The sequence below is a fragment of the Haliotis cracherodii genome, unplaced genomic scaffold (assembly GCF_022045235.1).
Source record: "Haliotis cracherodii isolate W230 unplaced genomic scaffold, xgHalCrac1.p SCAF_15, whole genome shotgun sequence".
In the NCBI taxonomy this organism is placed as follows: domain Eukaryota; kingdom Metazoa; phylum Mollusca; class Gastropoda; order Lepetellida; family Haliotidae; genus Haliotis; species Haliotis cracherodii.
The window spans coordinates 27,638,569-27,651,955 of NW_027266270.1; the positions used below are offsets into that span (position 1 = coordinate 27,638,569).

General features: G+C 37.2%; 1 protein-coding gene across 2 annotated transcripts in view; it reads left to right on the forward strand.

Moving 5' to 3' along the window:
* The window catches only part of LOC139462446 (protein XRP2-like), a 30,596-nt gene extending 18,667 nt beyond the window's left edge, over positions 1-11,929 (forward strand). For both annotated transcript variants that reach the window (XM_071244166.1, XM_071244165.1), the window contains exons 4-9: positions 186-358; positions 1,718-1,821; positions 3,067-3,195; positions 3,489-3,569; positions 3,763-3,862; positions 4,620-11,929. In XM_071244166.1, the coding sequence (XP_071100267.1) occupies positions 186-358; positions 1,718-1,821; positions 3,067-3,195; positions 3,489-3,569; positions 3,763-3,862; positions 4,620-4,795 (763 nt within the window). In that variant the 3' untranslated portion in view covers positions 4,796-11,929. The remainder of the gene's footprint in view (positions 1-185; positions 359-1,717; positions 1,822-3,066; positions 3,196-3,488; positions 3,570-3,762; positions 3,863-4,619) is intronic.
* Positions 11,930-13,387: the final 1,458 nt, after the last annotated feature.

Genomic DNA, 13,387 nt, shown 5'->3' on the forward strand with positions numbered 1-13,387 from the left:
TGGTCCAGACTCGATTATTTACAGGCTGTCATATATATATAGCTGGAATATTGCTTAGTGCAGCAACAAAAAATATTGTGTTATAATAACTTGTACATATTTATCTCATATGGTTCCCATGAAAAATGATATGCAATCGCTACATATTTTTTCCAATAGTCAATGAAGTATATCTTTGGTTTCAGTGTTTTTTTCCGTGACTGCAAGGACATCAAAGCAATGGTTGCCTGCCAGCAGTTCCGGACGCGAGATTGCAGCCGACTGGACATATTCTTGTGTTGTGGATCACAGCCTATCATTGAGTCCACCAACAATGTCAAGTTTGGCTGTTTCCAGTGCTCCTACCCACAGCTCGACAGTATGTTTGATGAACTGATTGAGAAGCTTGTGCTGAGGCTCAGGTTCAAGTGTTTCACTGATGCACTGCTTCACCACAATAGTCACACAGCATGATACACGATACCCTTCGTCTATAGTGGTACATTGCTTAGTCATTGGGCATCAGCTGTTTTCCTATGTCCAATAGTGATACATTGTGATAGTCATTGGGTATCAACTGTTTTCTTATAGTGATACTTTGTGATAGTCATTGGGTATTAACTTTTTTCCTATAGTGATACATTGTGATAGTCATTGGGTATCAACTGTTTTCCTATAGTGATACATTGTGATGGTCATTGGGTATCAACTGTTTTCCTATAGTGATACATTGTGATAGTCATTGGGTATCAACTGTTTTCCTATAGTGATACATTGTGATAGTCATTGGGTATCAACTGTTTTCCTATAGTGATACATTTTGATAGTTATTGGGTATCCACTGTTTTCCTATAGTGATACATTGTTTAGTCATTGTGTATCCACTGATTTTCTAAAGAGTGATACATTGTGATAGTCATTGGGTATCCACTGTTTTGCTTAAGAGTGATATGTTGTTTAGTCATTGGGTATCAACTGTTTTTCTATAGTGATACGTTGTTTAGTCATTGGGTATCCACTGTTTTTCTATAGTGATCATGGTGATATGTTGTTTAGTCATTGGGTATCAACTACCTTTATATAGTGATACGTTGTTTAATCATTGGGTATCAACTGTTTTTCTACAATGATATGTTGTGTAGTCATTGGGTATCAACTGCCTTTCTATAGTGATACGTTGTTTAATCATTGGGTATCAACTGTTTTTCTACAATGATATGTTGTGTAGTCATTGGGTATCAACTGCTTTTCTATAGTGATACGTTGTTTAATCATTGGGTATCAACTGTTTTTCTACAGTTCTACAGTTTTTCTTTAGTGTATTATCTAAACTTTAGCCAATGCAGCAGTATTGCCATTCAAACAGTAGTGGAGGATGTTGTCAGAGAGTTCAACTTCACATCGGCAATATCTCAACCTTATGGATGATATAATGGCAGCTGAAATGTCAGGCCTTCCTTCCTCCCCCTACTCACTCACTCTGTGGAATTTAACTGAAATGTTAATGTTTGCAACTTAGGACATAGTTTTTCTTAGTGATGGAATGACAGAAAACTGGTATGTGCAAGCTACCATTGCTACAAATGAAATGGCTTGAATGATTCAAATTGATGCTTTACACCCCAAGTGAATCTCAGTTCTGGTTATTTGAGTCTCATCTCAATTTGTACGTGTATCCGACAGTATATGTTTGTCTGGTAAAACCTGCAAGTTAATGGATCCCCATGTATACTTGCAGCTCAGATGAAGGCGGCCGGGAGGACAGTGTTCAATAACACCTGGAGTAACATCCACGACTTTACGCCTGCCCCAGGGGAGACAAACTTCTCCCTTCTCTCAGAGGTGAGTAGCAGCTCAACAGAACACATTCACTTGGGACAATAGTGGGATGAGGGGAACTAGAAGTGGGCCAGTTGGCAACCCAAGTTTGTGTTAGTACCGTCTTCTTCCTCTTTGCCATCTCAAGTTTAATGTAGGTCTGTCAAGGTGTTCTATGGGTTCTATTCCTTCAAAGTCATCACAGGGGACACCCGAAATGGGCTTCAAATTCCACCAATGACTGCATATGAGCATAAGCTTGAATTGGCACCTGACTTTGGTTTGTTTGTTCATGCTTTATAAGCGCAATATTCACACTTTATCAAATAAGAAAGTCTGGATCAGACTGTCTACCCTTGCTTTAAGGCTGTACTGAATTATAGGTCCATGGATGTATAGTAATTATATCCTTAGAATAGGCAAGTCTAGATAAATGGACGGTACAGGATGCCAGTCTTTTATAGGGACAACTTGTTCTTATTGTTTTTATAACTTAGAAATTAAGATGTAAACTAATAATTATTGCCTCAGAGACTTACTTTTTGTGAGCTGCATAGGTATCTGGGGAAAGATTCTCATCCATAATCCCATCTGCGGGACACTGACCATAAATCATAAATAAATTTTCAAGCTTTTGTAAAATTTATAATTTTTAATGAGTTCAGAATAAGCAGGCTTTTGGGATGATATTGATGATTTAATTTAAATGAAATAAAATGTGCAACCATGGTATCAATATACATGATACGGAAGTTTTTCATTTTTAATGTGGACAGTAGCTATTGTATAACAAATAGCATTAATACAAAAATATATCCGTTAAGATCCGGGATAGAAAAGGTCTTCAGCAACCCATGCAAAAAAAGGCGATTGTGCTCGTCGTAAGAGGCAAATAACGGGATCGGGTGTTCAGGCTCACTGACTTGGTTGATGCATGTCATTGTATCCCAATTGTGTAGATCAATGCTCATGTTTTCAATCTCTGGATTGTCTGGTTCAGACCCACTTATTTACAGATCCCCCTCATAATAGCTGGAATATTGCTGAGTGCGGTGTTAAACAACAAACACACACACACAATACAAAAATAACCAAGATGTACTAAATAACTTTCTCATTATTTTCCATTTACTGAAATCAAGTAGGGACCGTGAGAGATTACAATATATGTGATCATTTTGATGCTTGGAAGTTCTAATTGTTATCTTGCATGGACAAATATTTTTTTGGCCTTGTATGTTGATGATTTAATGTCTCTATTTACTTCAGGATGTGAAAATTGAGGACTATATCCCACTGCCAACTGGGGAGCAGTTTGCCTCTTTACAGATCACATACGATGCCAGGAAGAGCTGTGTCCCTTACACACTCGGCACAAGGCGGAAAAAGTCAGATGAGGTGTGAAAATGATATTGTAGTGTTTTCAGCATAATATCTTTATTACACTAATGTTTAGAGTGTCAATCATGAATATGGAGTAATGCTGCTTTTTACATTGTTTAGATATATCATGATATATAGCAACTATTCAGAACCATCTCTGTCTGTTACATGTGTTATGATTATATTGATTGTCTCAATCTGTTACATGTATTTAAGAAATAAACAACAACTAGGAGTGAATAAAACACTGCAGGGAGAACTAACCATTAATTTTTATGGCATTTCAATGTTTCATTTCTCTGTTCCAGTCTTGTCTCATTATATTCTTCAATGATGGTGGCTCTCATGACCGGGCCATCTCATTTATAGAAGCCATGAGGAATAACCATGTGAGTTTTCTAAAATGAATAACATGTCTACCTATTGATTAGGGGAGGCATCTTGTAAAGGTTGCTTGGTATTATAAGTGTATCATACATATGGCTTGATGAAGGTGAATTACTTCTGGTCAAAGGACATACATTTTGTGAAACTGAAAAATTTGAGGTATATCTGGAATAATACTTTTTCTCCCTTCCTCAGCCTGACTGTTCCCTGATGCAGACGAAGGAAGTCTCTATGCAGGTTGCAGATGCACAACGAGTGTTTGGCACTGACTCCTATTCATTAGCAGTACAACAAGGTATGTTCAGCATGGTATCTCTAAAGTGCTTCATTTCTCTGTCCAGAGTTGCATCCCTTAGGCGCACCAGAAACCTGTACTCAGTGAATCATCTGAGATGCTGCATTTTTCTGTGTAGAGTTCTATCACTAAAAGCAATGATTGTCAGTTCAATTCCTACATTTGTCCTGATGATGTTTCAAGGTTGGCAGCACTCGTACTCCTGCGTTTCATCATAGTAGTCTGCTTATTGTTGGCAGTGTGGGCCGTTGCTCATAACACCAATCAGACTTTGTCTAGTCCAGACTCAACATTTTACAGGCTCCTCTTTAAGTTGTAATATTGATAACTGCAGTGTTAAACAACATTCACTCATGATCATGTCAGTCCTCAAACTTCACAACCGCCGCGTCTGTCCGGAGAGCGGAAAGTGAGGTATTCGATCCCCGGCCATGTCATACCAAAAGACGTTTAAAGATGGTACTACTTGTTGTACCCTTTCTGGCACTTGGCATTAAGAGGCTTAAACAAGGACTGGTCGGCTTGGAGTCAGTATACTGTGTCTGAGTGGGGTATTCTTTGTTAAACTGCAGCATGGTATCTCAGTGGGCTAGCACTATAAATCTGCATCAGTCCGGGCGAGTACAAGCAGCCACACTCAAACACACACATACACATGCATGCACGTTGCTATATAAATGCAATAATCTTGGACACAACGTTAAACCCCATTTCACCTCACCACCTCAAAGTTCACAGTATTATAATACTATTTCAGGGCCTGTGATTGGGTTGGAGTATAATGGAACCGGTGTAATAAAACACTGCCAAGAAACAGTTGTGGATCTGACGAAGGGGACAACTGGGCTGGTGTTCGTGAGCCAGAACCTATCAGCAGCACTGCAGCAGATCGACAACTTCTACAACTTTGCCGACATGCAGATGGGCATGTGATCACTTGCCCCATCTTGAGATCGTCAACCAATACACTGAGTGCCTGACACACGCCACTGCTAGTGTCCTACAGAACAGTCGGACAGTCTGCACAGCATGGAAGCAGGGGGTGTACACCATCAATAGTCAATTCTACGGCCAGACCAATTCAATTACTTGTTTTAGAGATCCACCTGTCACTTTTAAGCCATTTTCAATTGGAATAGTAATTGTGTCGAGTTTGTTTGTTATTCATATGAAAACATCTGTTTACTTTCATAATGGTTTAAAGGGATCCAGTCATCTAAGGTGCTCAATTGACAGTACACACCACCAATCTTGTGGGTTTGAATCCTGGTTCACCCTGATTATGTTTCTAGGTTTGTCAGCACCATACCCATGGTCGTGGGTGTCATCAAAGTGATGAACGCCTGACACATGCAGCACTTCAGGCTTTCCTCCCACATTAAGCTGACACGCTGCGGTATAACTGGAATATACTGTTCAAAGCAGTGATAAACCCAGCTCACTCACTCACTCATAACTGGCAAAACTTTTCCTCATTTCCTAATTTTATGGTACAATGTGTGTAGCCCATTTCTGGTATCTCCCGTCGTTATATTGCTGGAATATTGCTAAAAGCGGTGTTAAACCATACTCACTCACTCACTCCTTGTTTAATACTGGGTACTTCCTGTTGGCCAAAGAGAGTTCTGATCATACTTTGTCCTTCGATCATTAAAATTTAAAAGTTCTCCTGCCTTCAGGAGTTTTGGGGATGAAAGCTGATAAAACAAATACTTACATTGGCCTGGCCTTTATTGAGCACAGAAATATTTTTATCAGATAATTTTAAATTATATAAGAAAAATAATTTAAGATACCCTTATGCTATGATGAAGTAAAGTGAAGATTTTATTGATGATTATATCTAGATGCATGACTTGTATGGTATTTTGTTTATGATGTTGATATTAATTTTATTTCTATATGAATGGGGTAAATCCCTGATTGTGTCTTTTATGAATAAATTTTAGTAAACAAAATTAATCATAGGGGAACGAAAACATGTGCCAAATTATGAGTTTGTTTATGTACTGTTATTGTAAAACATTTACCATCTTCAAATTTCATACTGTTGTTTACTAAGTTACATTGCAGCATGTCATTTAGTATTATGTCATTGGTCATTATGAACTACTTATTCCTTGAGAAGACTTGTTCAATACAGTTTGAATCAAGCATTATTAACCATGCTTTTTTTAGCATACTTTGAATGTTCTGTATCTAATATATACCTTCCCCTGGATTATTGTTGACTGTACCACGAAACAATATTGACCTATTTAATGTGTGCTGATTTGGAAATTACCGTATTTGACGTTATACACGCCAAAGGCGCTATCAAAATTAGAAATAGGGGCTCTTATTTGAATATTAATTTGGTGAAAAAAAACAGTTGAAAGATGGAAATTTCATGGTGTATGCTGACAGCCTGAAATGTTTATATACGACAGATATATTTTTCCAGAATTTAATTGCCCATAATCAAGGGTGTATACTGCATATAACACACGAGTGCGTATTATACACGAATAAATAAGTCTTGTGTACATTGATCAATTGGAAGGAATGCTAATTGGGATTGTTCAATAGCCAATATATTAGCAAATATCGCCATGGGCGCTTATTATGTTGAATACGGTATATGTGAACTGAAGTGTAAATGGCAAATGAAACAAACTATTGATGTTATCCTAATATGAAATAGTTGGTAGGTAATATTTTTGTACTAAATATTTTAAACTTCTTTTTAGAGATGTTGATAAGATGTTGGTGTGGTTGAGCTGTAAGTGAAGCTTGTGTTGTGCAGACTGCTACCGCTTAATATGATGATGTCTGAAGGAGGGTACATTTGTTGGTGTGTTTCCAAGGAGATGACAAATACCTCACACTCATGTCTCGTGTTACTATTTGCACACAGTACCAGATATGATGAAGGAATCTGGTGTGTGCAAATATGGAAGAGAAAAAGTGTGGATAGTTTCGTTGTAAAGTATTGTGATGATGTAGAAACGTGATTGACACAATCTAGACGGCCTCTTGTGGAGCAGAGGTAATACTGAAATTGCACATAGATAAAATAACTAGAGTGTGTTTAGTTCAGCTTAAAGGATAACTTTTAGTTTCAGGGTCGGTGGTTTGGGTGTCTGGGAGACAAATTTCATAATGATAATACTGTGATGCACGTTTAATGTATTTGATTTTTGCTCATATTACGAAACTTGACTGACATTTTGATACAGTCATTTAGCAATTTTATCTGAAGTGGAGAAAAGTCGTTTTTATATATAGATATGTTTTAATATATCTAAGTATTGCAAAAAGCAGCATAACACCCTGTTCATTTTCTGCAGATTGTTAAAAATTTCAAGTTTATGATTTAAGAAATGAACTTCCCAGAAGACAAGTGGTACAATTTCAATCCCATGGTTGGTTAGGTAGTAACTAAAGAGACTTTAAATTTGAGAGCAAGTGATTTGAAAAGTTATTTTTAACTTGCCAGGGGCCCAGTAAAACTTCACTTTTGCCGCTATCAGCTTAAGGAGGTTGTTGGTTCACAAGAGACAAGGGAGTGTACTTAATAGCTGTGTTGTTCCCATGACGACTTTGAGACAGGAAGTTTATGGTAAAGTTGTTAGGAGGTTTGTAACACCAAGGGGATGCCATTCCATCAACTTACATAAATATAAATATACATAAATATTTACACCCTCACAGTTGGCGTTGGAAGTAAGGTAAACATGATTTAGTCTCATTGTGTGGTTCAAAGGCATGTTCTTCTGTCAAAACGTGATTGAACTTTCATCATCATATAAATCTTGCATGTAGCATATTATCCCACAACACAACACAGTTTTTTGGAAAATTACATTAATACTTGGTCAATCTGTCCATCAAGATTTGATTCAAGATTTGACTCAAAAGCAGTTCTTTTTATCAAAGCGATCTTGGGGTGTCTTGGCCATTTATCCTGTTCAGTTTATTTCTTTGGGGTACTTCCATAAGAATACATTGATCTAAATCCATGAAAAAGGGGGGATGTCTGCCTCTGATGATTTTGTCATATCAGACAAAATGTAGAATTATTTTCAATCAGGAATGATGAATAATATAGTTAACATGCCTATCCTGTATGTTGCTAATGCTGAAGATAATTGTTACTGTCACTGTAACAGGATAGTATATTTATATGCTGACTGGGTACATCCTCGACACATATTATAATATTTGTGAAGTTTCCCAATCATGTATTCACAATTCGCTGTATGGGGTAATGACCCTTGTTGTACCAGGGTCTGTTAAATCCCTGATTTGTCCCGATCATTACCCTTGGTTTTATTACAACTATTCTCCTGGGACCGCCCCTGTCCAACCTTCTGTCAGCACTGTAAAGTCAGGACAAGTACAATTAACCACACACTTGCATGCAAGGTGCTATATGAGTGCAATAATCTTGGATGTGACCTTAAACCCTGTTTCACCTGACCTGTCCTCACTATGTTCCTGGGCTTCACCAAAGTAGTGAGCATCAACTGTGTGCAACCACAAGCATCACTTCGGATCTCCCCTGTCTCTCCTTCCGACATTTGGCTCACACATTGTGACGGAAATACTGTTCTGACAGGGGGCCGTCGGGTAGCCTAGCGGTTAAAGTCTTTGATCTTCACGCTGAAGACCTGGGTTCAATTCCCAACATGGGTACAATGTGTTAAACCCATTTCTGGTGTCCCCAGCCATGATATTGCTGGAATATTGCTAAAAGTGGGGTAAAACCATACTCACTCACTCACTCACTGTTCCGATAGAATGAGACCTAAATAATTCACTCAATGAGTTGATGAAGCAGGGTAAGAAAGTTATCTTCATTCAGCATAGGAAATAAGTTGTAAATGCATTTTTAAGATGAAAGTTTGTGGATTTTCTGTTTCTCCTTTATGATGTTGTATGCAGTGTGGACTAGCTCTTTGTACAGCTGCAGCCAAGATGGCGATGATCATGGGGATGTTGATAACTGCTCTTGTCCAATTTGGTGAATGTCGAATGACAGATAGTCTATTTGTTGAATCGTAACATGCAAATACAATAGGAAATATATGATATGCACATTCTATGTTTGTCTTTCTCTACCAACATCACTTGTGATTGAATTTCATGTGTTCATTTTGTCTTTACATATACTACTCAAAAGAAGTTATGGACCACCTGATTCCTTCCTATTACTATAGTTAATCTGTCATGTCATGACATGAAAGATTAACAGTTATAATGAAAGAATTGTGTTGTCCTTCAATTGTTTTGAGCAGTATATTGTATTGAGGCTGGATTAAAGTTGAGGAATTACAGATATAACAAATATTAGTGCCGAGAATTGTTGACAATTTTGAGAAAATGTTATCTCAACTCTTGATATGAGTTTTGAATAAGCCAGAATGATTTTGTTGTACATAGTCTTCACACATATTCCATTTTATGCCTGTTGTGAATTTGTCATTGTAAGAAAATATTTTGAGAATAGTACAAATATATTCACACTATGGCATAGTCATGTTTCTTCACCAGGTAAAAGAGTAATTTGAAAGCTAAATATATTTGCTTTTGTGTGCAAGCTGTAATTGAGAGATAGCAAACTTTTTTTATGTGTTTTTTACTCATGTTTTGTATGAATGTGTACATATCTGATGTACATTTTTGCATTGTACATAATGTAATTTATATTTGTTTTATTGTGTCTCAGTATTGCACATTGTCTTTGGGACATGAGCTGACATGAATAACTTATGGACCTGTAAACTGAGTAATGGTAGAAGTAACTTGGTTCTGGGTGTGTGAAAAAAGGGAGATAACTCTGGTTTCATAGACTGTAAGGGAGATAATTGTGACAGAACACATTCATTAAAGTTAAATATGGATACGATCAAAGAATTATCAATACAAACTGGACAGGATTTATGAGTAATGAAAGTCAAATTTAGTGTGTCTTTAAAGTTAAAATAATGTGTACATCACCAAATACTTTCAAATCTCAAATTCATAATTTTTACCTATAGTGTTTGTCTTGTAAGTTATGGCATTAGAATAATTATGAAATTCATGTTACCTAAGTCAAGTGGCCCCGGTACATACAGATACGAATAATGCTGATGACGTAACATAGAAATGTACAGACACGCTATAAGGATGCAATTTTTGTTTGTTTCTCTTTCTGTGTATGTGTTTGTAATTGTGTAATTTCATTGTGTAGTATGTTCCAAAATTAACTGTGTTAAGCATTCAGGCGTCAACAATTTAGATATGTTTTATACTGTAAACAAATTTATATTTGGAGCCATTTTGTCATCTGACAAATACAACCATCAAAGAAAAATCAAAGAACAAAGTAATGATTAAATAAGTCAAAATAACTTTTCTTGTGTGATTTGATTTCATAGTGTTTAATGTTGGTCGTTATAGACAGCCTACCAATTGACTATGTTAATCAAAAACTAAGATTGTTAGTGCCATGGCCTCATGTCTGTTCCAGTCCTGTGATGTCAAGTTCTGTTTAATAGCAGGTGGTGCTGCAATATTCATCACAGAGAAGATTTTGTGTTAATTACAGTGTTTCAACGACAAACAGATTTTATGTGAAGAGTTTCTGTTTTTTGTTCACTCATGTATGGAATTTGGTGTTAATCATCACATTATTGTAAATGACCATATTTTTGTCAACTTTGAACACATTCACAATGAACTGAAATGGAGGAAAGGAATCTTTGACTGAACTCAGATACAGTAACCTTTAGCCACGACAAATTGATTAGTGATTCAGAATCCCACTCTTTTCCCCAACTGGTTTCTGGTGGTCACTTGTTATTATTTTGATATACTTTAGTATCTAGTTTGCAAAAATATACCTGGTAAAAATGATAGGTCATATAGAACTCTGCTGGATGTTCGTGACTATTATGAATGATCAGCATGTGCCAAACCAAATGGTGAAATTGTTTTTATGTTATAAAAAGTCTTTATGATGTTATCATTTCAACAAAGGTCTTTCCTTTCATACTTTCACTTTGGGAAAACACCTGAATAACAAATATACAATTTGTTGTGGCCTTATGTCAAAATACCATAGCTGTTTCTGATGTTTTATAGAGGTTGTCTTTGTTGTAGTTCATAGTACTGAACTTAGATTTTGAAGGAATTTTTTGGTGCAAAAGAAATGTGTGGAGAATGTTCATACTGGTTTTTTGAATCATGACCCTATAACTATATTCTTCATTTGTGTGTCTGTATCTTATGAGAAGTCCAACCTACTGTTAAAAAAATCCTATTCGGGGCTGACTGAACATACAAATGAGCCCTTATTAAGCATTAGGCCATTACAAGAATGTTTTTCATCGTCAGCTAATTTTCAAACGACCAGACAACAAGGCAAAAACTTATTATTATCCAGGGGAACATAGTTAAGATGGGGAATGATGAAATTCCATACAAGTGCTGACATTCTGGATTTAAATAGAATATAACAAATGTAAAAAATTATTGCTCATCCAAGATACAATTTGTTCACATCTTTTAGATGAACAGCAGGAAGATGAGAAACCATCTTCTGTGATGTGTTTTATCAATAATATTATAGGTCATCTCTTATATATATATTTTGCCATCTCAATGTTTTTAGACATACTAGATTGTCATTGAAATGCATAATGTTTGGCAAAGGATATTTTCCTGTTATAATCATGTCAGCTTTGTAATATCTGTATTGAACGTCCCAACTTGGTCCCAACACTTTGTTTACTCATTTACTTGTTTAGAAAATTATTTTTTATGTTATTTATTTTATGATATATTGATTCCTACAGCTATGTTTTACAGTTTTGATGTTAGATTTTACAATGTCTTAATCAGTAGCCGTCCATACTTGAAGCCTGTGTTGTGTTACTCTGTATGTGTTGGATACTACCAGAGCTCATTCAAACAATTTTAGTCAAAGCATGAAGATTGTTTATCATTTGAAAGTGGCATTCCTGAATCTTTACTTGCTTGATTTATTGTTTTGTAATCTCATGATGCTTTTTCTGAGTGCAACGTCAATTAAACACATACTTCAAATGTTTGACTGTTTGTATTTGCTGAGTGAGTGAGTGAATGGGGTTTTCTGCCACTCGGAACAGTACTACAGGCGTGTCACTGCATGTCGGCTCACCCACAATCTGGTAGATGCTAGGCTGATCTGGAGGTCAGGTGAAATTGGGTTGAGCGTCGCGTTCAAGATTATTTCATTTATATAGGGATGTCCATGCATGTGTGTGTGGCTGCTTGTACTAGTCCGGACTAATGTCGATTTTATAGTACTAGCCCACTGAGATACCATGACCAGTTTAACATGAATACCCCACTCAGACACAGTATACTGACTCCAAGCTGACCAGTCCTTGTTTTATCCCCTTTATGCTGAGCGCCAGGCAGGATAACAACAAGTACCATCTTTTAACGTCTTTTGGTATGAGACACATGCCTTCATAGCCATAAAGGAAATATATTTTTTTTTAAACTTCTACTATCTCACACTATGCACTTCTCCCTTTGTAGCATACCTGAACCTCTTTGCAGCTTCAAAAAACACCACCCAAACACACCCCAGCCATAACCATGGTTACCACTATCACCACAAGCCTCAGTCACGCATGGACCTTGTGCAACCTGACCACGTGACCTGCCTTATCAACTCATTATCCCCCGCCGCGCGAAAGCGCGAAGCGGGGGATATAGTATTCACGACCGTCCGTACGTCCGTCCGTCCGTACGTCCCACCTGTTTGTTGCCGCGATATCTCAAGAACTAAACACTGGATTGTCTTCATATTTGGAACTATGGTGTATATACAGACTCCGCAGACACCAGTCGGTTTTGGTGACCTTGACCCCATTTTCAAGGTCACAGCAGGCATATCTGCTTTTGGAGTTGGAAAACGGTGTTGCCGCGATATCTCAAGAACTAAACACTGGATTGTCTTCATATTTGGAACTATGGTGTATATACAGACTCCGCAGACACCAGTCGGTTTTGGTGACCTTGATCCCATTTTCAAGGTCACAGCAGACAAATCTGCTTTTAGAGTTGGAAAACGGTGTTGCCGCGATATCTCAAGAACTAAACACTGGATTGTCTTCATATTTGGAACTATGGTGTATATACAGACTCCGCAGACACCAGTCGGTTTTGGTCACCTTGATCCCATTTTCAAGGTCACAGCAGGCAAATCTGCTTTTGGAGTTAGAAAACAGTGTTGCCGCGATATCTCAAGAACTAATCGCTGGATTGTCTTCATATTTGGAACTATAGTGTATATACAGACACCGCATACACCTGTCAGATTTGGTGACCTTGACCCCATTTTCAAGGTCACAGCAGGCAAATCTGTTTTTGGAGTTGGAAAACGGTGTTGCCACAATATCTCAAGAACTAATCGCTGGATTGTCTTCATATTTGGTACTATGGTGTACAGGCGGGGGATATTTCGTCACTCTGTGACAAATACTTGTTCTTTTTCTTATCGCCTCT